Source organism: Drepanopeziza brunnea (assembly GCF_022702325.1).
Source record: "Drepanopeziza brunnea f. sp. 'multigermtubi' strain 214-2 chromosome Unknown ctg6, whole genome shotgun sequence".
In the NCBI taxonomy this organism is placed as follows: Eukaryota; Fungi; Ascomycota; class Leotiomycetes; order Helotiales; family Drepanopezizaceae; genus Drepanopeziza; species Drepanopeziza brunnea.
Genome location: NW_027094069.1, coordinates 1809687 through 1829596, shown reverse-complemented (window position 1 = coordinate 1829596; position 19910 = coordinate 1809687). Strand labels below are relative to the sequence as shown.

At 50.8% G+C, this 19910-nt stretch overlaps 4 protein-coding genes across 4 annotated transcripts; 1 reads left to right on the top strand and 3 right to left on the bottom strand.

Moving 5' to 3' along the window:
* Window positions 1-6444: 6444 nt before the first annotated feature.
* On the bottom strand, window positions 6445-7761 carry L3040_004350 (uncharacterized protein; the record flags this gene model as incomplete). Its single annotated transcript, XM_007288870.2, has 4 exons — window positions 6445-7341; window positions 7400-7546; window positions 7654-7697; window positions 7755-7761. 4 exons carry the CDS (start codon window positions 7759-7761, stop codon window positions 6445-6447), a joined length of 1095 nt encoding a protein of 364 aa, XP_007288932.1.
* A 1465-nt stretch (window positions 7762-9226) lies between these two features.
* L3040_004349 (uncharacterized protein) lies at window positions 9227-9950 on the bottom strand (the record flags this gene model as incomplete). The annotated part of the gene is made up of 3 exons (XM_007288871.2): window positions 9227-9255; window positions 9424-9615; window positions 9920-9950. The coding sequence occupies 3 exons, from the start codon at window positions 9948-9950 to the stop codon at window positions 9227-9229; spliced, it is 252 nt and encodes an 83-aa protein (XP_007288933.2).
* A 2664-nt stretch (window positions 9951-12614) lies between these two features.
* L3040_004348 (uncharacterized protein) lies at window positions 12615-14198 on the bottom strand (the record flags this gene model as incomplete). The annotated part of the gene is made up of 5 exons (XM_007288872.2): window positions 12615-12873; window positions 12925-13218; window positions 13267-13384; window positions 13442-13569; window positions 13633-14198. 5 exons carry the CDS (start codon window positions 14196-14198, stop codon window positions 12615-12617), a joined length of 1365 nt encoding a protein of 454 aa, XP_007288934.2.
* A 2708-nt stretch (window positions 14199-16906) lies between these two features.
* Window positions 16907-19614, top strand: L3040_004347 (uncharacterized protein; the record flags this gene model as incomplete). Its single annotated transcript, XM_007288873.2, has 2 exons — window positions 16907-19460; window positions 19514-19614. 2 exons carry the CDS (start codon window positions 16907-16909, stop codon window positions 19612-19614), a joined length of 2655 nt encoding a protein of 884 aa, XP_007288935.2.
* Window positions 19615-19910: the final 296 nt, after the last annotated feature.

Below are 19910 nucleotides of genomic sequence, written 5' to 3'. Positions count from 1 at the left end.
TTTGCGACAAAAGGAAGGTAGGAAAACCTTGAAAAGTGAAACTCCACTTTTAAAGAACCGTGTATAGAAACAATAAAGATCGAGTGAGTAAAAGTGATCGCTGCAAACGTCTTCGAAACATAAGAAAGAAAGTGAAAACCTCGAGGTTTATCCGTAAACAGTTATTCGAATATCCACTACACGTATCGAGGCGCGTCGACTCGAGTCAATAAATGGGTGCCTCCCTTCGCCTTTTAGCTTTTACTTTCCATCTCCGTACAACGTCAACAACAACTTCTTCTTCCACTTATCCATTCTCAATACCAAATACATAAGTAACCCTCTCGCTTTCGTACGATAGGTCTTATGCTTAGCTGACTGTGTCGGTCTTAGGGCAAACCAAATCGGTCCTCTCCTTTGGTGGTCCTTGCCCCTCGGTGGACAGCAACTCGCAATCGATTGGCATAGCGCCCCGGTCTCCACGTCTTTCCCTTGAATGATGCCTATTTCCTCGATTTTTCGGTTGTGCATAGCAATATTGACGTCGTTCCACATGGAGCCAAACCCCTCTTTGCTTGCCTCTTGGGGCTCCTGCTGCTCGTAGCTCTACTAGTGCTCTGTATCATCCCGCACGACCATGACTAGCCCCTTTGCGTAGCCTCTTTGCCTTGCTGGGCACTATACTCCCTTAGACATCAGGTGTTCCCTTAGTTTAATGAGTATGTTCAACTTGCCTCCTCTTTTGCCTTGAGTGACTGCTAGGCAGGAGTCATCTGCGTCCCATCTGGACAAAGCATTTCGGAACTGGAGCCATAGCTCATGGCCCCTCAGTCCCTCACTTTTGTTTTCCAGGAAGTCGTCGACAGTCATTCTTGCCGCTGCATGGCTATCGGGCCTTGCATATGGTAGGTCATCTAGGTCAAAAGACAGACCTGCCATCTCTTCTTCTGATACTTCAGACGGCGCCTATGGCCCTGGCTTCAATAGTCCTTTCTGTGGAACTGGCGGAGGTTCCGCAGGTGCTGTTGAGATCCTGGGGGTATGATCTTCTTATCGGTTGTCGTCTCCGCTTTAAGGTCTGGTTGCTCCTAGGCTATGTGATCTTCTATGCTGTATACGATGTATGGAATTGGAATGACTCTCTAATATCGGTGGAAGACTTGTGTCGGAGTCCCCTAGGAGTGTAGAATGGCGGTGTATATTATGGGCTCCTTGCTGTTGCAGGCTTTTTATAGTGCGAACTGTTGGTAATATAGGTCTTGGTTTGATGGTAGGACTAATCTCGTATCAATTGGTTGGGTGGTTGTGTTGGTAATGTCTAGTATTGCTAAGGAAGGTTGTGGCGGTCCTTTAAGGGAATCGCGGGTGCACGTGCCACCCTTACGTGCTATTGCCAAGCCTAGAGCTTCTCGTACCTTCCACTTCCATCATGGCCACAATGGCCTCTCGTATTCCGACACAAACTCACCACCTTTACACTAGATGAATAGGTATTGGTAGACTCCCAAATCTTCGAGTCGAACCTAGCTTCTCTGTGCTTAACGGCGTAGTCAATCACTGATCAGTGTTGGTTCGCCGGTAGCGAACGTTCTCATTACTAGCGTGCAACGCACGTAGTCTCTTGCAATTGCAACTCTTCGGGTAAGAAATGGTATCTGATTTCTGTCTACTCCCTAAGAATCAGGGAATCGAGCTCTACTTATCTAGTTAGAAGAGGTCCAGCCAGCTAATCGTATAATAACGTTTACGCTCAAGTTGGGGTCCTTAGAACCTTGGCTCGCTAAGCGAGCCAGGTACATTCCGACCCTGGCTGACCTCCACTCACACTGACCGGCACCGGTCGGTATTGATGAACCAACAGAGGTATTGTTTTTCTCGGTAGCGGTAAAGATAGCTTCTTAGAGGATAGAGCTCCTAATTATTTGTCTGATCCAGCTCTTGATTTGATTGTATTTGGCGCTAGTGACTTTCTACTCAGCTATGGATGCGTCGTACTCCGCCTTGGAGAATATATGATACTCTTTGATCTCTTCTTTTAGGCTGGTCCGTGGCATAGCGTACTTCTCCATCTTCAGGGATTTGACCAGGTTGGTGTAGCCGGAAATCCATTCGAGGAATTCGCTCCTTCCCTCAAGGATCACTTGTCCGACCTTGAGTAGCTCTTAGGTATTTTCTTTTATGTTGGTGAGACTTTCCAAGGCGAGGTTTAGAGTCATTGACGGTCCTGCGGAATGTCCCGAAATGCAGAATTCTGACGTAAAAACGATGACACTTGCGGAATCCGCCTCCAAGTCGATTTGGAGCTGGTCCAATATTAAACGACTAGCTCATAAAAGCGTATTGAGCTCTTAACCATTATGCAAAAGCAGACCTGTAATGCATGTTGCAGTTTCAAGTATTATAACCCTATTTACCGCACGATAAACTGTTGCAGTGAAACGTCTTCCGCAATTTGTCAGAGGGTTCTTCTAAGGCCAACTGTCACGTGTGCGGATAGAACTCGCGCTACTCGGCCATCGGATCAAAAGACACCACAGCGTACGGCTATGCTGTACACGTTCTACCTCGATACTATATAGTTGGCCAGCTTACGCGTCGCTTCCTTTGCTAGCTAGGTCTTTCAAACGACTACTACGGAAATATATATACTCGGACCGGTACGACACTACGAAGAAAGATAAAATACGCAGCCCAGACTCTTTAAAAGGGCTTTGGATCCGCGAGTGTGATAAAAGAAGTGACCTTTTATCTCGCGATTTCGACGACGATAGAGCGAAAAAAAAAAAAGGAATTGAGATAAGGAGAGCTCGTCGAAAGGGTATTTTTTAGGGATTTTCGGATTTATATACGCGTTAAAGCTCCACCGAGCAAATTGTTGCTCGACTTGATCGGATAAAAGGCTCGACATTTTTATCGGACTTATCGAAAGAAAGCTCCGCCGAGCTTTGTTAGAGTTGAGAAAAAATTATCGGGGTTTGGACTCTGACTAAGGGGGGAGGGGTTTTTTTTTTCGTATTTTCTATCCCGCCCGTAAAAGAAAAAAGTACTTCCTCGTTTCGACACTCGTTTGAATTGCATTCTGGGTATTATAAGGTGATAATAGGTCGACTTAAAAAGAACATTATAGCTGCGCAAGAGTTTAGCGCTTAAAAGATTGAAATATCGGATTATATATAAGCCCTTAGCTTTGCACGTCTCCGTACCCCTTAAGAGGTCCGAAGAAGAAGAAGAGTGCATGCTACGCTTATAGTCCGCCAGACGTTAATAAATGCAACAACAATAACAACCATTCTACCACAAGAAGTGGGCTCAGAGCCGCAGTGGTACGGTTACGCGCAAACGTCACAAGGGGTCGCGCCTCGGCATCCCATCAATGATGCTCTGCACAAAAGCAACGCCCGCAGCACCGACGGAACAGCGCATCAACTTGTCAACCGTAGTAGCCGAGGCCGAAGCCCCGGGAAAGAGATCAACGGCCAGTCCGCTCGCTGTTCAGCGAAAACCCAGCGGTCGCTGTATACGCGATGAAGAACTGGAGGCTGAGAGCTGGGACGGCGATGATTTTCAGCTGTAGCTAATACCCGCAGGACGCAGTGGCGGCGATGAAGAGGAGGATGATCCACCAGATGTTTCATCAGCCTATACTTCTCGACAGCAGAGTCGACGACGAGTTCTTTCTTGTTAAGGGGTGCGTCGGCATCGATATCATGCTCGTTGCGGTATTGCGCTTCCACTTTCTCATAGTCGTATCTTCACAGTATAAAAAGTAGAACAGACGAACAGGGTGATAAAGACGTCCTTTGCGAAGAGTAATTTAAGGGGTGCCACGATGCTCGAGGCAGTGACATTCTTGCGAGCCGGTACATCTCGAAACTTTTCTGAGGGATATGGCTCCTTGTAACTGTATATGACGGGTCTGTGGATAGAACTGAGGCGGAGTATGCCGTTTTCCTACGATTCTGCAAATATTCTCGGGGAGGAGAGCCACAATGAGCAGGAGGGTAAAAGCTCCCAGGCCGGAGAGAAACTTAGAAATAGCGTGGTATCCGAGGTATTATGAGATGATACCCCCGAATACTGGGCCCATAGACTGGCCCACCATGTACACAGCAACTGTAAGACTGACAAACGACAGGCTAACCTTAAGATCCTAGGCCTGTGTTACAAAAGCTACTATCAAAAGGCGTGAAGGACTAATAGTAGCCATTTCTTTCAATGCTGGAAAGTAAGTATTTCTGGAGAGTGGTGGGAACAGTCCAGCATGAGATACATTATAGACAAAGCTGTTTCTTCCTCGCAATTGTGAAAAACACGATACGGGGGGTCTGCGAGGTTCTTTTCCAAAGGGTATGCTGACATATCAGAGAAAACCTTGCTTTCCTTTCTGATAACGCGAAACAGTGTAAGTATCGATCGACAAGGCCTAGGGCTCCCTCGAGGAGTTTCGAAGAGATTTGAAGTCTGCGAAGACTAAGGTATTGGTATATTCAGCCCTTTGACAAACTCTTCGCTTCTTGCTCGCCGAGCCGGGAACGGGTTGTGGAAAGGACCTGGTGGCCCGACTGAGCTACTGCTTTCCAGAGACGACAGACCTGATGCGTTGTACGCGCGAAGAGGATGAGGGATAGACATGGCAATCAAGGATAGAATCGAATAAAGTATTTGTATACCAACACAGCCAGAGACAGTAAAACTACAGCACAGTTCCTGTCGTTTAGTTTTCCTCCAAGTTGTAAAACGAGAGTATAGATAAAATACGAAGAAAGAAAAGGGGGAAGCCGGAGATTGAAAAGAAAAAGGGGAACAAAAAAAAGGGACACCTAGAGCCTTCACGGAAGAATCCAAGAATGAAAGTGCAGACCAAGCCTTGAAACAGAAAGTAAAGCGTAGAAACATAGAACCAAGACTTACACATCATCTCATTTTCTCAAAAGACTCGCCAACTGCGAGAATTCCATTAATAAGCAGCAGAGAAGTTTGTGACAGTCAGGGCTACCGTACCTAGATGCCCTGACTCCAGGGGCCTAGGTAGCCTTTCAATGGGACGAAAACGACGACACACGACTAAGAGGTAATAAAGAACAGACACGAGAACGAAGTGCGAATCCTTGCCCCCCCCCCCCCCCCCCCCCCCCCCCAAAAAAAGGTGAAAGACACTCCGTAGAATGGCGTCGAGCTCTTCTCACTTGCAAAGAGCCCTCAAGTGAGAAGAGCCCTTGTGGGCCCGACCCAATTGATCAAATACCGGACCGTGCTCGTGCTCGTGCTCGTGCCAAGAATACAGAAAATCTGTATCCTTGAGAAGCAGAAGCAGAAGCAGAAGTGCGGACGACCGAGCAAGTAAGCAAGTACTGACTCCGAAAGATCCGGTCAAGACGTGATTTCTTTCCAGTCTCCGTACGAAGTAGAGGATTTCCCTTAGCGGCTCCATCATCTCGTAGGCGAGGAGACACCGCTTGCCTCGCTTTCAACGAGAGATAGAGAGAGAGGCTCCCGGGCTGAGACGGGAGGCAAGATTCATCAAATCGGTTTTTTTTTTTTTTTTTTTTTTTTTTTTTTTTTTTAAATTACCTATCTTCCCAGGAGTGACAGGACATTCCGGCTGAAGCTTACCCTATGGCTCTACTTCGTGTGGCTTCTATGCCGAGACTGTAGCGTTTCGAAGTCGAGGCTTAAGCGTGATCGATCGGTTCTTCATCATTTCATGCAGGGCAAAAGCTTACTGTGACCAGGAATCCGGTTTTGCTTGCCGAAATGCCCGAAATCTTAACCCTCGGATCTGTCAATTTTGTAAGTAGCAGAGTATGTCATCAGCCAAGAGGATATACAGATTGAAGATAGCGAGATGCCCAGAGGACGACGACGACGACGAACACCTCGATGGGTTTTAACTTTCAAAAAATTAGCTGTAAAGGCTAGACACTACCCATCTTTCCCTCGCACACTCTTCTCTCACCCGAAGGCCTTCGTCACTTGAACGCCGCTGACCTTCCCGATTCCCCAAAAGCCGTATCGAATGAGAAGCAAAGCATTTTTTCAAATGATCAACTATCTAGGATTACTATGCCTCAACGACATATCCCAATCATCGCCGCCATGAAAAAGCACGAGCCCAGTTTCCCGCTGAAGAAGCCTCCTTCCCCTTCTCAAGCAAAAAGCTTTATCCCGTTCCCTTTTCTCTGCGTTCTAGGACAAATTTTGCGTGCAACAGCCACTAGACGCCAGCGCATGCAATCAAAACCATATCAAATATATCCCATCAAGAACTGACTGCGTTCTCACTTCTTGCGTCCAATGAAATGAAATAAAGAGGAGGGGAGAAGAATCAACTGTTGTACAATGCCTGGCAGTACACAAAAACAAAGGTGTCATACCAAAAGGCTGATTGAAAAGCCGGAATGATCTTGATAGATTCCTGCCCGGATACTGAAAGTTCACAATATTTGTCTTGTGATGTGGGTGTTGTTACATGATGATTGCGGGCACATCAACGTTGACTTTGATGCTCTTGTGAGGCAGAATACTTCCTCCGTTAACGTAGATCTCATCGCCGATGGTGACATCGTCTCCGAGGACACTGACGTTCTCCAAGCGCGCCCACTTGCCTACGGTGGAGTTCCAGCCGACAATGGTGCTCTTGACCCAAGCGTGATCCTTGATCTTGGATCCGGCAAGGATAACGCAGCGTTGTAGACGGACACCATCACCAATAACGGCATCTGGCCCAATTGTGACGTTGGGCCCGATCCTGCAGTTCTTGCCGATCTTTGCGGAGGGGTCGATCAGGACGTTACCGCCGTGGACGTAAGGAAGGGAAGAGGGGGCAAGGAGCTTAGAACCCTTCTTAGTGAGAGAAGTAAGGTAGAGGCAGGTCCCTGAGAGGAAATCCTTAGGTTGTCCAACGTCCATCCAGAAGCCCTCCAAGTCGAACGAGTGCAGTTGTCCGTCGCTGCAGATGGCTGGGAAGGTCTCTTGCTCGATGGATGTAGGGCGCAGGTCGATGCGCTTGAGGACACTTGGATTCAAGATGTAGATACCAGCGTTGATGCGGTTGCCCACGAACTCGACTGGCTTCTCGACGAATCGGTCAATCCGCGAGGCGTGGTTGGGCTTGTGGACGACAACACCGTACTTTGAGGGCTCGTCGACCTTGGTGACTACAATCGTGCCTTCATCTCCATGAGCCTTATGGAAAGCAGCGAGATTCGCGAAAGGGTAGTCGCAGATAACGTCGGAGTTGAGGACGAAGAAGGGAGCGTCGTCCTTTCCGAGGATTGCTTCTGCGAGCTTGAGGGGGCCAGCAGTACCAAGGGGTTCCGACTCGATAGAGAAAGTGATTTTGACGTTGAACTTCGCCTCGTACTATCGGCGCAAACCATCAGTAAGTGCGATTTATACAGGGTAATATTGCGTTACTCACTTCTGCCAAGTGCTTCTCCATTACCTCTGGACGGTAATTGACAGCAAGTACGATATCTGTGACACCAGCAGCTGCTAGAGCTTCAACTTGATGCAGGATCATGGGCTTGTTGCCAAACTCGACCAAAGGCTTAGGGAGAGTGAGGGTCTACATTTCCGTCAACAGTTGGAGGTATGATAGGATTTCTGAAGTCTGCGGAGAGGATTTTGGACTCGAGGTTTCAACAATTGAGATTGATGTCGGGAGGAACGTACGAGAGGGCGCAGACGGGTGCCAAAGCCACCGACAAGGATAAGAGCTTCACAGAGGAATTAGTAATTGTTCCAGATTGGAGAGATCCTCCTGCGACACTTACCCTTCATCGTGAGTGAGTAAGTTTTGTGAAGTGGAGGTTGTGGTCGCGCAGATGTATGGTGTGGGTGATTCCCAAGGGCAAGAAAGCAGTACCCCAGTCAGTCGAGCTTAGACGTTGAAAGTTTATTGCGCGACAAGGATCGACCGGCTTTGACCACAAGTGCTTCTCCCGCAGATGCAATCCAGTGAATAGTTGCTACCTGAATGGCGTCGAGTGTAGAACAGGTATGCGGTGGTGATAGTGCTGAAGTAAAAGTGTCGAATGGTTGAGAAAAAGAATGGAGAGGAGGACACTTGGTCTCAGAGGCCGTTCCAGACACCTCGCTTAGCATTGCCCACTACGCAATTAGAACCCCTTTTTAAATTGAAGGAGCTGCAAGAGGTATGGAAGGGTATACTGATTTATTAATGGAGCTGAGCCAGGTAATTTCACGGGCGAGGCTGCGCTGTATACTGTGTCAGCCCTCTTTGGCTGGCTTCAAATTTTGACTCGATTGAGCGTAACGAGTCGCGTTTTCCCCATGTTAAGTGTAGTCCCTGTTTTTTTTGGGGAGAGATTTGATATTGAAGAGATTCCAAGGGGCAGTCGAGGCTAGCAACAGACGGCACTCCACGTCACTCGACTCCCATTGCTTCTAACATATACAGAACGTTCGAGTAGTACTGGCTCCAGTACATTTGTCAGGCCTCTTCTTCTCGACAGTGGCGTGGGTGAGAGTGCCCAGGTCATCGATGACACTGCTGCTAGAACGAAAATCTTACCTTTGCGTACGTTCTCAGGATTCCATCACGAGCGTTGATGGAGAAAGTGGATGTAAGCTTGGGAGATTGCCACTATTGGATACAGCGGCAGGTTCGCCTCCCCCCGGAAACCTTCACACAACCATTGCACATCACAGTGGGCACGGGAACACATGTATCAGAGGGATCTTAAGAATATGAAATAAGTATCTCAGGGGCACCTCAGAGATACTGTTATTTTGCTTTTTCGTCATGTCGTTCGTTCATCATAACTTCGCCATATCCATCTTGCCGAATGGAAAAACCCCACCCCAAATCCCCTTAGGCCTTCCAGAGAAAAAGAAACCCATGAGAAGTCGTCTGAAAATGAAAGCAACGCTAGTTACCACCACGCTTGCTAAATGCGTCAAATACGAGCAATGAAAGGTCCCCCTACAGCCGCGATTGCTGTCCCAAACACCCCAGGTTTGCAAGCGCAATAAACCACGTAAAAAGCCTCCGTAAGGACAGTGATTGAGTTGCCTCTGGGTCTCCTACGACAGGTACTGTTTTCCCCATGCCGCTGGCATATCTTGGTCGAAATGTAGAAAGAGAATCGTTCGCCATCATCGTTAGTCGTCATTAGAGTCGAGTAGTAGAATCGACAGGCAGAATCCTGTGAGCGTCGTCGCCGTTTTTTTGTCTTGGTCGTGATTCGTTGCTTCGTTTGTCGCGCTCATCGGTTGGCCCTGGTCAGGATACCAGGGACTGAGATATCCAGCCTGCGTGTTCGAAAGGACGTATCAGTCGAGTCCTCTACTCTGATGACGTTGTGGAACTGCTGCTGCTCAGGTTGACAGAATGACTTCGACCGCCCCGGCTTCTCCTCTGCCTGCCATTACTTTCATTCGCAGGCAGCCCCTGGACCACACCATTTCGAGCCAGCATACCTCCGTTCACAGAGAAGTTCCTGCAGACCATGAATGCCCGCATTGCCGCATTCTCCTGAGCCAGCCCATCGGATTCGTATGCCAGGTCCGTCTGGTATTCTCGACCATTCACGAGGACCAGGCAAGTGAAACCCGCTGAACTCCTGTACGTCTCGTACAGGGGATCACGCCATCCGCGGCGACGGCACAGACCTATAAGGCATGTAAGTGGTGGCTATTGGGGTGAATTTTGGGGTACAGAGTTGTAGTCCCGAAAGGAGAGGTATGGAGAGGTAAAACGACGATGGGCAGGTAGAAATTCCGGCATCTTGCAAGATTGGGCAGTGAGGCCACCTCGCCAGCCTAAGAGCAGAGTGGCTCAGAGGGCCAGCATGACTGATGGTTGGAATGGGGCCTCTTTCTAGCAGGATTTTGGAGACACGAGAAACGAGAGGGGGATCGGAGGACAAGACCTAAAGAATCGGGGAAATATTCCCGAAGTTGCGGATCGACTTACTCTCTAGGTATGCCATATAGAAGCCACCCATTGTAACTTTCAGTTGACGGTGATCGCAGTCTTACAAGATCCTGGAGCAGGAACAGATCTCGGTTATGGTGAGCTAGTGTGGGAGAAAGGTTCTTCTGATACCAGGATGTCGATGAGCCGAGTGCGCAAGATGTTACGATGTTGTAGATGCAATTGAGCCCAACCCGCTGAATACAGGGAAAAATGCACGCCGTCAATGGAATGTAGCTGCGGAGGGTGTTGTATGGCCAGCGTCGTGATGTTGAAAGAGTAAGGCTGACAGGTTGAGTGGTTGTCTAGGGGGGTTTGTGCAGGTCTTTCGTCCATCGAAGGCGAGACATGTGTGATTTATTGCAGAGCCTACGGTTAGCGGCTGACAAGGATTATGGATTGGATTCCCGTAAAGAATTTCAGGCGCTGTTGAGATAGGACGAAGAGTTGAACAAATGCAAGTCATGATGCGGCTCTTTAAAATGCGACCCATATCGAAGTGCTGGCGTAGGTCGTTGCCAATTAATAACTCGTTCGGAGATTAGGCGACTCCACCGCAACATGGGAACGCATGCTAGGCGATGATCTCTGAGGGGTCAGAGGTATCAATTCGTCCTTTCCAGGTTGGTCTGCAGCTACTTCTGGTCGATGCAGCCAGCGGTGGTGGCAAGAGGCCCAACACCTATCTCATACATACAGTGTAGAACTTGGGGCAAGATTTGCAAGCTTTTGCAGCAAGAGGAATCGAGATCCGAGCTTGGCTCCATCAGAGTACCATAATTCTCAAGATTTGATTTTTGCTGGGGAATGCTGCGGTGCCATAGAGATCCGACAAGCTGGCGCACTGGCCTCGACGAGCACCAAACCATCAGTCTCAGTCTCCCAGAGATGATACATCAAGTGGAAGATCAGAGACTGGTAGAAGCAGATTTTGAAAGCTCTGGACTGGCTCAAGCACAGCATCTGTAGTGGTTCCTCTGCCCCGCAGTATCGTTGTCGCCGTGTTGGACCGGAATGAGTGGAGTAGGACTTGACACGAAGTCGGTGAAGCGCTCGATGCATGAACAGTGGCTGGACTGTTCAGAGTTCTCGCTGTACCGTCAGTCCCTCGGGCAAGTAGGAAGGGCAAGATAGCGCGAGACAACTGAGCCAGACCGATGACTAGCCGAGTGCAAGGTTCTTGATCGCATGTACGATGAGCTGGCATTGCGCTGGAGGTCTTAAGTGGTAAGGCCATATGCCGCGAATATTGGAAAAGGGACACGGTCGAGGACTCGGGAGCTGTGCCTAGTACGAATGAATACCTGTTCGGTCCACGGCCGCCGAAGACGTCTCTGCCCTCCTTACTCCGTACGGAGCAAAGCAGCTCTGGGGTTGAAATCCCAGCAAAGGCTTTCCCGTGAGGTCGGAACGGAGATCACGCACCTGAATCTGAATAGTTGCCGATGCCGGCTATCCCAACATAGAGGGTGTTACTGTATTCCTGGGGAGCTCAGCGTAGCGAGCTTACTTTGGGCCATGGTACATCTTGTCTGGGACGAATACTGGTGCTGGTAGCGGCACCGGTACCGGTACCGGTACCGGTACTGGTGCATCGTCTTATCGTCGGCGGGAATTTGCAAGACAACGAGCGAGCGTCGGCTGTTGTTGCTGGTCTCCATCGCCTGGCAGCAGACAAGGGGCGCGATTCGTGGAGCGGCGCCGAGTATATTTCTCTGCAGCAACGACGATGCAAGCTTGCGGGACAAAGGAAAGCCAACGCGATAGCACTGGAATCTCGAGAGGCCGAGCTACCTGGGCTCAGGGTCGTGATCACGTCTCGAGTTTTGAGGCGAATATGCGTATATTTGCGCGGGCCGTCGCCGTTAGGGGAATACTCTGTAAAAGAGTGTGGAGGATTAATGACGAACGGGGTGGCTATCAGGAAGCTCGAACCGCCCAACGGCCCATGATACTTGACTACCTACAAGCCACACAAATCCGGGGCGCCCCAGGGCATTGCTACAACGCAAAAGCACAGAATTGATCAACACTTGATTCTGGAAGACAGGGGAACCGCGCTCGATGTCTCGTCAGCGAACCGTTGCACGGCGTACAGAGTATATCTGACCCATCACTTGTGTCTTGCATTTGCATATCAGGTAGGCTAATCTTCGCACTCAACCATGTCAAGATCACGTTTCGGACTGCCCGATTGCATGGATCCACAGTCCAACCCTTTCCGTAATCAAATACCTCCATCGGTGACCAGACAGTACGGTAGCTGCTATCATGAGCGATTCGTAAATTTGCCAACGACTATCAGAAGATACCAAATGAGATTTCACTGAATGGTAAGATGACGAAATTGAAGTATGAAGTAGATTGGTAGCAGGTTGGGAGTAATCCCAACAACGCTTTCCATCGATGCCAGTGAAAATAAAACAGTTTACTACCTGAATCAGGCCCCAGAAAGAATGTGAAGCGCACAAAAGATGACCAAGGAAGTTGCTCCTTGCTATCTTATCCTGTCCTGTCGACCTCTCCAAGTCCGCACAAACCAAGCCCTGTGGTTACCTCCCATTCTAATTTCGTATCGATCTCTATCCTGATATCATGCACGTGCTTTGAAAATCCGAACCGCTCAGTTCATGCATCAATGTCTTACACCACCGTATCGAAAGCTGAATGCAGCCAGCACCGTTGAGGTAGTACTCTAGAAGCCTCCTCTCGAGGTGAAATAAGCTCTCATCTCTTCCGCGGTACCTTGAGGTATGACGAACACGGGATGAAGAGTTCCGATCCTATCTTCCTCGTCAAAGATTTGGCAATCGTCGATGATCGGCTCGGAGGTCCACTGGAAAGCCGAGGAGAGAAAACCGCTAGATCCAGATGCTGAGGCATCGAAGTACCAGTTGTTCTGCGCAGATGTAAGGCCGGCAAGAACATAGCAAGTATGGTACGAGTCCGATGAGCTGGGATTGGATGTTAGAATAGGTCCTTCTATTAGGGTGGGTATCACTCACTGGCTTGGTTTGTCTCTCAATCCTCCCCTTTTTGTTTGATCTTGGCAGCAACACAGAATATACCTGATCAGCCCTTCTCTGCTGAATAGCTTCCCATCACTTGTGATTGAAACAAGTCGGGACTCTGGATTCGAAGCATTGCCGTTGAGACATGCCTCGAGAAGAGGCCAGCATCCTCCAACCCAGTGGCTGTAGCAACCATCGACTAGCTTATTCGTTCTGCCGGAGAAGCCGCTATCGGGTGCGTATTGACGTGCAGAAAGCCACGAGATCAACAAGGGTACATCTAAGTATCTACGAATCTGTGAGTACACACATGGACGAGCGATTGGAATAGTTTACTTGGGTATGATGTCTTGAGGATCACCGAGGATGCTAAGGCAAGCCAGAGCACAGAACGCATAAGCTCCATGGGCTTCCACGTCTGGCCGGGCCGACATGCCCCCCTCAAAGGTTTGACCTGTGGCTATCAATACGGACCATCCATCACCATTTATTTCCACTGAAGAGAACGTACATCTTGAGATCCATTCCGGGAGACCTGTAAGAAGAGTGGCCCCATCCTTCGTCCATGCAGGAGAGTCAGGGTGCAGTTCTAGCGGCAAGTCGAGCAGGACAATGATCACGGCAGCAATGTATGCTCCTCTAAGGCCGATCAGATCAATATTCAGATTCCACGTTCCCCATGACAAGCAAGCAAGCACTTACCGAACATCCTCCTCGCCACCAACCGACATTTGGAAGCCTCCACTAGGTTGTTTCAAAATACTGAGCCACTTCCACATGCTCTTCCTGTCAATAAGTTCCATAGACTCGGATTCCCCCACAATGGCCAAGGATAGGAGGATCGCGTATGTGGGGGCAAGATGCGACATTTGCCCATTGCCGCCACCAAAACCACCGGTTGCATTCTGAATTGGCCTCACGGTATTGATGACTCTCTGTCTGTATTCTGATACATCTTCTCCGAGCGTGGCTAGGCCGTTAAGAGCCCAGTAGAACATCCAAGGCCGGCTGGCATCGGCGGCAACATAGCCAGAAGGTAGCCTTCCCAGGCTCTTATGAAGAAAACTAATGTGACGGTCTCGGGCGAGTCGTGGTACCCCGTGCTCGTTGGTTTCCACATCCGAGTTCTGCCCTGACAGGAAAGGAAGGACCTCTTGCACCGTCTCGTCCTGCACTTGGGAGCTTTCTGTGATGTGAAGGTCCCTGCATGGCGGAAGCTGGGTGAAAATATCCGGGACCATGGTCGCACGGGCTGTCTTTATGGACATGGCTTCCGCGACTGGGTCTACCACTACAGAATCAATATCAAAATCCGAATCCGAATCAGATGGCGATGGTCCCTCGACGATGAATCCGGATTGGCGAGTGGTCTGCTGCTGGGCACCGGAGAGTACAGGTAGAGGTAGAGGTAGAGGTAGAGGTAGCAACGATGGAGCAGAGGACATTTGCGACCTTGCCTTCCGCTTTGTGAAGATGACCTTGCGGTGTTTTCTTTCTTTGACGAGGAATGTCATGTGAGGCTCCTTTCCGAGCGGGAGGCGTTGATTCGCTGAGAGGCTCGAATTCCATTTTCCGGATTGTCGACGGGCATGGGAATCGGGGGATCGGGAGATCGGAAGATCGGAAGATCGGAAGATCGGAAGATCGGGAGATCGGGAGATCGGGAGATCGGAAGTCAAAAAAATCTTACCGAGGGACGCCGACCCGGACCAAGTTTGCTTATTAGCACCTCGCTTGTACCGGTACTCGATCCTCCCTTATCCTTATCGGTAACCCCGCAATGAGCTCGGGCCGACAGGTACTCCGTATGTACAACTAGATAAGGGTAGGTACTACCGGCACGTGCCCCTCGTGCTCAACATCTGTCATCAGACCCCACTCCCACAGCTGGGGATGATCTATCTCTCCTCCCCTACGGTACATCCTACAGATACATCTTTGGAGCCTCAAATACAAATACGATACACGATAGGTCTTCTGCGCATCTCCTCGCGAACTGCGGATGTTTGCAATCTCACGGCCAAACAGCCTATGCAGTCTGCCGTGAGCAGCGCCTAATCTCAAACTCCTACCTACTGTCACTTCTGGACACCGACTAGGGCAGCCAGTACCTATGCGAACGAGCTCTAAAGCTCCAAAGGCTTTCGGCCAGAGTCGACGGACGAGGTTGCTTCACGTTACAGTACATGACGGTTTGGCAGTTGGCCACCAAGTCACACGAATCTGACCCCGGAGATTACGGAAGCATGAGCTAAGCCGGGCGCATGCAAGCAATATGTCACTATGCGCCGTTTTCCTGCAGCCGGCGTCCACCTCGTCCAATGGAACCCGTTTAGCTGCGGCCCTCGGCGACTACGGTACACGAATCTCGCCATGTATCTCGTTCTTGACCGGCTGCAGAAGAACCAGTTCAGATCACTAGTAAGGAGTCAAGCCAGCGCAAACATGCGAGTCCTTGATTAATGTCGGCGATTCTACGGCCGGAAAAGGATATGAGATTGAATCTTCATAGCACCCGGCTGCCTCTGACTCTAGCCTCAGACTCAATCTCGAAACATTACTCGCCGTTGCCTGGCTTCGTGAAAGTCCATCTGATTCCCGGTGCTATGGTGGTTCCGCTGGTGTCCATCCTATGCGGTGACGGCACTCTTCAGAATGATGGTGCTGGTGGGACTGAGGGGGGAAGAGCGGGGTCTTCTCCACGGTTGTGCGGGGGGGGGGGGGACACGAAAACATCAGCCATACTCCGAACAGTATGATGCTTGACTAAAGCATCGACCAGTCGTGCAGCACAGAAGATCCGTGGCCCCGCCGTCAGAACAGCTAAGATTGGGGATCGATTTGATAAACCCCCCTTATGCTTGGAGATGGCAAGCTGGTGGAGCCAGAAGGAGAGACGTGCAGTGAGCAGTGCAGTGCACATCAGCAAGGGAGCGGATTGGCGACTTGAAAATTGAAAATTGGTCTGGGGAGAAACGAGCCCCTCCGTACTCGTACGTACATATGGCTTGCCTCTCAAGCCGTGGTGATGGTGGTGGTGGTGGTGGTGGTGGTGGTGGTGGTAGTGGTCACTAAGGACGCAGAGGCGATCACGATGTTTGCCGCGCTTACCACCTCTCTCCCTCTCTCTTTACTCCATCGGGAAGCGAGGTCTGCAGGAATTCATTAGTGGTGTAGCCCATCCGGTGCTGCAGCTGGTTTCCACATCACTCGGCTCGGCAGACTCTTTGCAGGGGTCTCAAGATTCGAGTAGATGAGCTACTGTAGGGGTGTAGGGGGGTGTAGGGAGAGCGTGTCGGCGGTAGGTCGGATTGGGCAAGTGCACCGCCGGATCGTGAGGATCTGAAGGACACTTACGTACGGAGTAAGGACCACCAGCTCTCTCTCAAGGCTCGGAAAGGCCTCACTCCGTGGTTGGGGACTCTCACCTGATTTCCCCCGCGGGGTTAATCTCTTGGTCCGGTGCAACGCGTTCGATGTTCATGAGTGGCGGGGGTCCGGCTGTCGCAGCTGTGAATTAATCTACCGGTACCTAGTAGTACCTACTACTGTATCTCTTGACTACCTTGACTACCTAGTCTTCAGCTAGGAGGAATGATGGTCACTACGTATACCGGTACTCCTTGCTATATGGACGGAGTAGACATCCTTCGACTGCGGAGGATGGCGCCTCATTCTATAGTACCCCGCCACAGACGCCCATTTACTAGTAGTACCTACTACCTACTACCTACTACCTAGGTACTGTACCGTACCACCGCTCGTATTACGGACGGATCTCTCTGTACGGTAAGGGGTAAGGGGAGGAGCGTTTATTCTAGACTGCCACGCGCCGAAAGCAGTTTGGCCTGGATTGGGGTCAAGGTCACCTGCCGCTGCCATGCATCGCGCATATGCCGTCGGCTCTTTCGCTGCCATCCTCTGGGCCAATCCCACACCCCCCTGATCCGGGCTTCGCGTGGAAAAATGGGGAAAAATGGGGAAAAATGTGGACAAGTGGCTGGGATGCTCAGACCAGGCCCACCAAGGCACCAAGGCACACCCTTCCCACCCACCAGAGGCAAAAAGCCCTTCTTCCGGCCTCCCCTCACCGCTCCTTGTGTGGACCCACCTCGCTCCAAGGCCCGCCCCCAAGGCCCCCAAAGCCCCCAAGGGCCCCGCTCTTCCTAACCTCCCAACGAACAGCAGTCCTCTCACCGTCTTCATCGTGAGGACTCCCTCTTCCTCAAAGAGCGGTGTCACCAACCCTCTTCTTACAATACTATTGACCTTCCTATCACAAACACACACCGGATCCCCCACGAAAACAATGACCTCGAATCTCGACTTCACACCAGAGGGTCTGTTAGACTTCTACGATCCTCGAGATCCCCGATACCCGTTTCCCACGCCCATGGAGGCCCGTCCGAGCTGGCCGATGCCTCTCGACATGGCATCAGGAGCTGCTGCTGACGAGAGGCGCGAGACTTCCCCAACTCAAAACTCCCAGCAACAGTTCCCCCAGGCCGCCCATAACAGCAATAACTCGCCCTCCCTCCTCACGGACTGGCCTATGCAGCCGCAACCGCAACCGCAACCGCAACACCTTCCCCAGTATATTCCCGACAACTCGCTAATGGGAACTCAATTCAGCACCTTTGGGGCCCCCTTCCAGACGTCTCCACTCGACTACCACCACCTGCCTACTACCACCCAGGGGAACTTCGAACCCGGCTTACAGATGGAGGCGCCCTTCAATGGATTGGCACAGACTGTCGAGGCTCAAGCAGCCATGTGGGCGAATTGGCACGATCTCGAGAATGCGATGAGCTATGCTGGGACTCACGATGGGCTACCGAGTACAGGGCGGGCGAGCTTGGGAAGCCTCTCGCCGACGGGAACGTATCTGGAGGTCATGTCGATGCCAAGTTCGAGCAGTGACAATGGGTGGGCCACCGTGGATCACTTCCCCAATTTCGAAGCCTACCAGCAGGCACAGAATGCGGCCATCTTCAACCCGGGGCAAACGTTACATCTTCGAAGTCACTCTGACTCGTCGCAATCAGATGGAACCGGACACACCATCGAGTCGTTCGGTAGCTTTGAGGACATCTCCTGTTCATTCTCACCCTACTCGCCCGCCTCAGAAACATACATGAACCCCGCCGAACATCGCAACTGCTACCACGGAGAGGCCCATCATCACAACCACGAGATGGTCAGCCCCGCCGCCGTCGTTGCCCCTGTACCGATCAGGATGTCGCCGTCGAGTAGGACATCACCATCCTCAACTTCTTCGCCGCCAGCAAGGAGAAACTCGGCCCCGCGCAAGAGTCCAACTGCGAAAGCCACAAAACCTGTCATCCGCCGTACCTCGAATGGGAAGAAGGATACCGAAAAGCGTGTAGGACGCCGTCGCGGACCGCTGTTGCCCGAGCAACGGAAACAGGCAAGTGAGATAAGAAAGTTGCGGGCATGTCTGAGATGCAAATTCTTGAAGAAGACCTGTGACAAGGGAGAGCCATGTGCCGGTTGCCAACCTTCGCACGCCCGATTATGGCAGGTTCCCTGTACGCGTATCGACATCAAGGACATCGGGTACTTTATGAAAGACTGGAGAGCGGACTACGAGCGTCACGTGGGACGTGGCGTGTCTGTCTACAACATCAAGGGCTTTGCTCAAAAGGAAGAGCTTATTTGGATCACCCACGGTTACGGCTTTGCCATTCCCATCATGGCTCGGGAGGTATACGTCAGCGATGACAGCTGTTTTACGGTCGATTGGATCGAGACGGAGCATGACGAACCTCTGGAGTTCGATACCCGCACCGAGCGGATGTCGGCCGGCTCTGAGGGCGTCTCAACGGACGCGTTGTCTGAATACCTTGACAAGCACCTCGATGGCCCGTTCGAGGAGTTCATTGACGATTACTTCGAGGGTACCCCATTCATCACCGAGATTCTGAAGACGGCGCACCGCTACTACATGAAGGAGAAGGTGCCTGTCATCCGAAAGGCGTTGAAGCTCGTGCTGGCTTACAACCTTACTCTACACGTTACCATGGTCGAGCAGCGTGGCGATGAGCACCCGATGGATGGTCTGATCGAAGATGAGGAGTCCAGGTACAACGGAAAGATCATTGCACCGGTCATGATCAACTTCCAGATCAAGTGCGCACTTGCCGACATGTGGCGTGAGCTTCAAAAGGAGATTCTCGAGGAGCTGTCTTCGTTATACTCTAGCGTCTACAGCGGAGATAGACTCAAGAACTGGCCTACAATCTTCATGCTTGCCTCCATCCTCCTTGCCGTGTGGGAGGAGATGCAATTCGACTGCCATTACCGAGTTCCCGATGCAGCTGTTGTCAACAAGTTCTGCAGCGATATGGAAACCACCCCCGTCGGTGTTATTGTTGGTCTCTTCCACGCCATCTCACAGAAGCTTCCTTCCTTCACCGAGTGGGATACAAGACGACATGGACAACTCCTTAACAATAACGTTGCTGTCTGTGAAGCAATGACTGAAATGAAGGATCACGTCACGAAGCATGGTAAGTTTCCCCTCACCAAAAGTGGTGTAGACTTTTTACTGACACGGAGATAGAATCCTACCTTAAGACTCGCCCCGATGTCAAGTTCGACCGAAGAGATTTCGACTGCTTATCCAACAAATTCCTCTCAAAACTGGTTATCCGAGCCAACTAGTCGTCTTCATTTTTCCATTACCGTTCTATACCCATTTCGCGTACCCGACTGTACAAACGCAGCGACGCTATTTATGGAGGGCCTCCCCCCCCGGCCATTTTCTCGACGTATTTACGATTATTTCCTTTGTTATTGGGCCAGGCTCGGAAAGACTTTCACTTGTTCGCACCACCCATTGACGGCCAACAGCGAAGGCGTTGATTCTTTCTCTTCGCGCTAACCTGATTTTTTTGGGGGGGGGCGGGGGGGATCGTCGATCATGACGATTTTGTGGATTAACGACCCGTTATGATGGT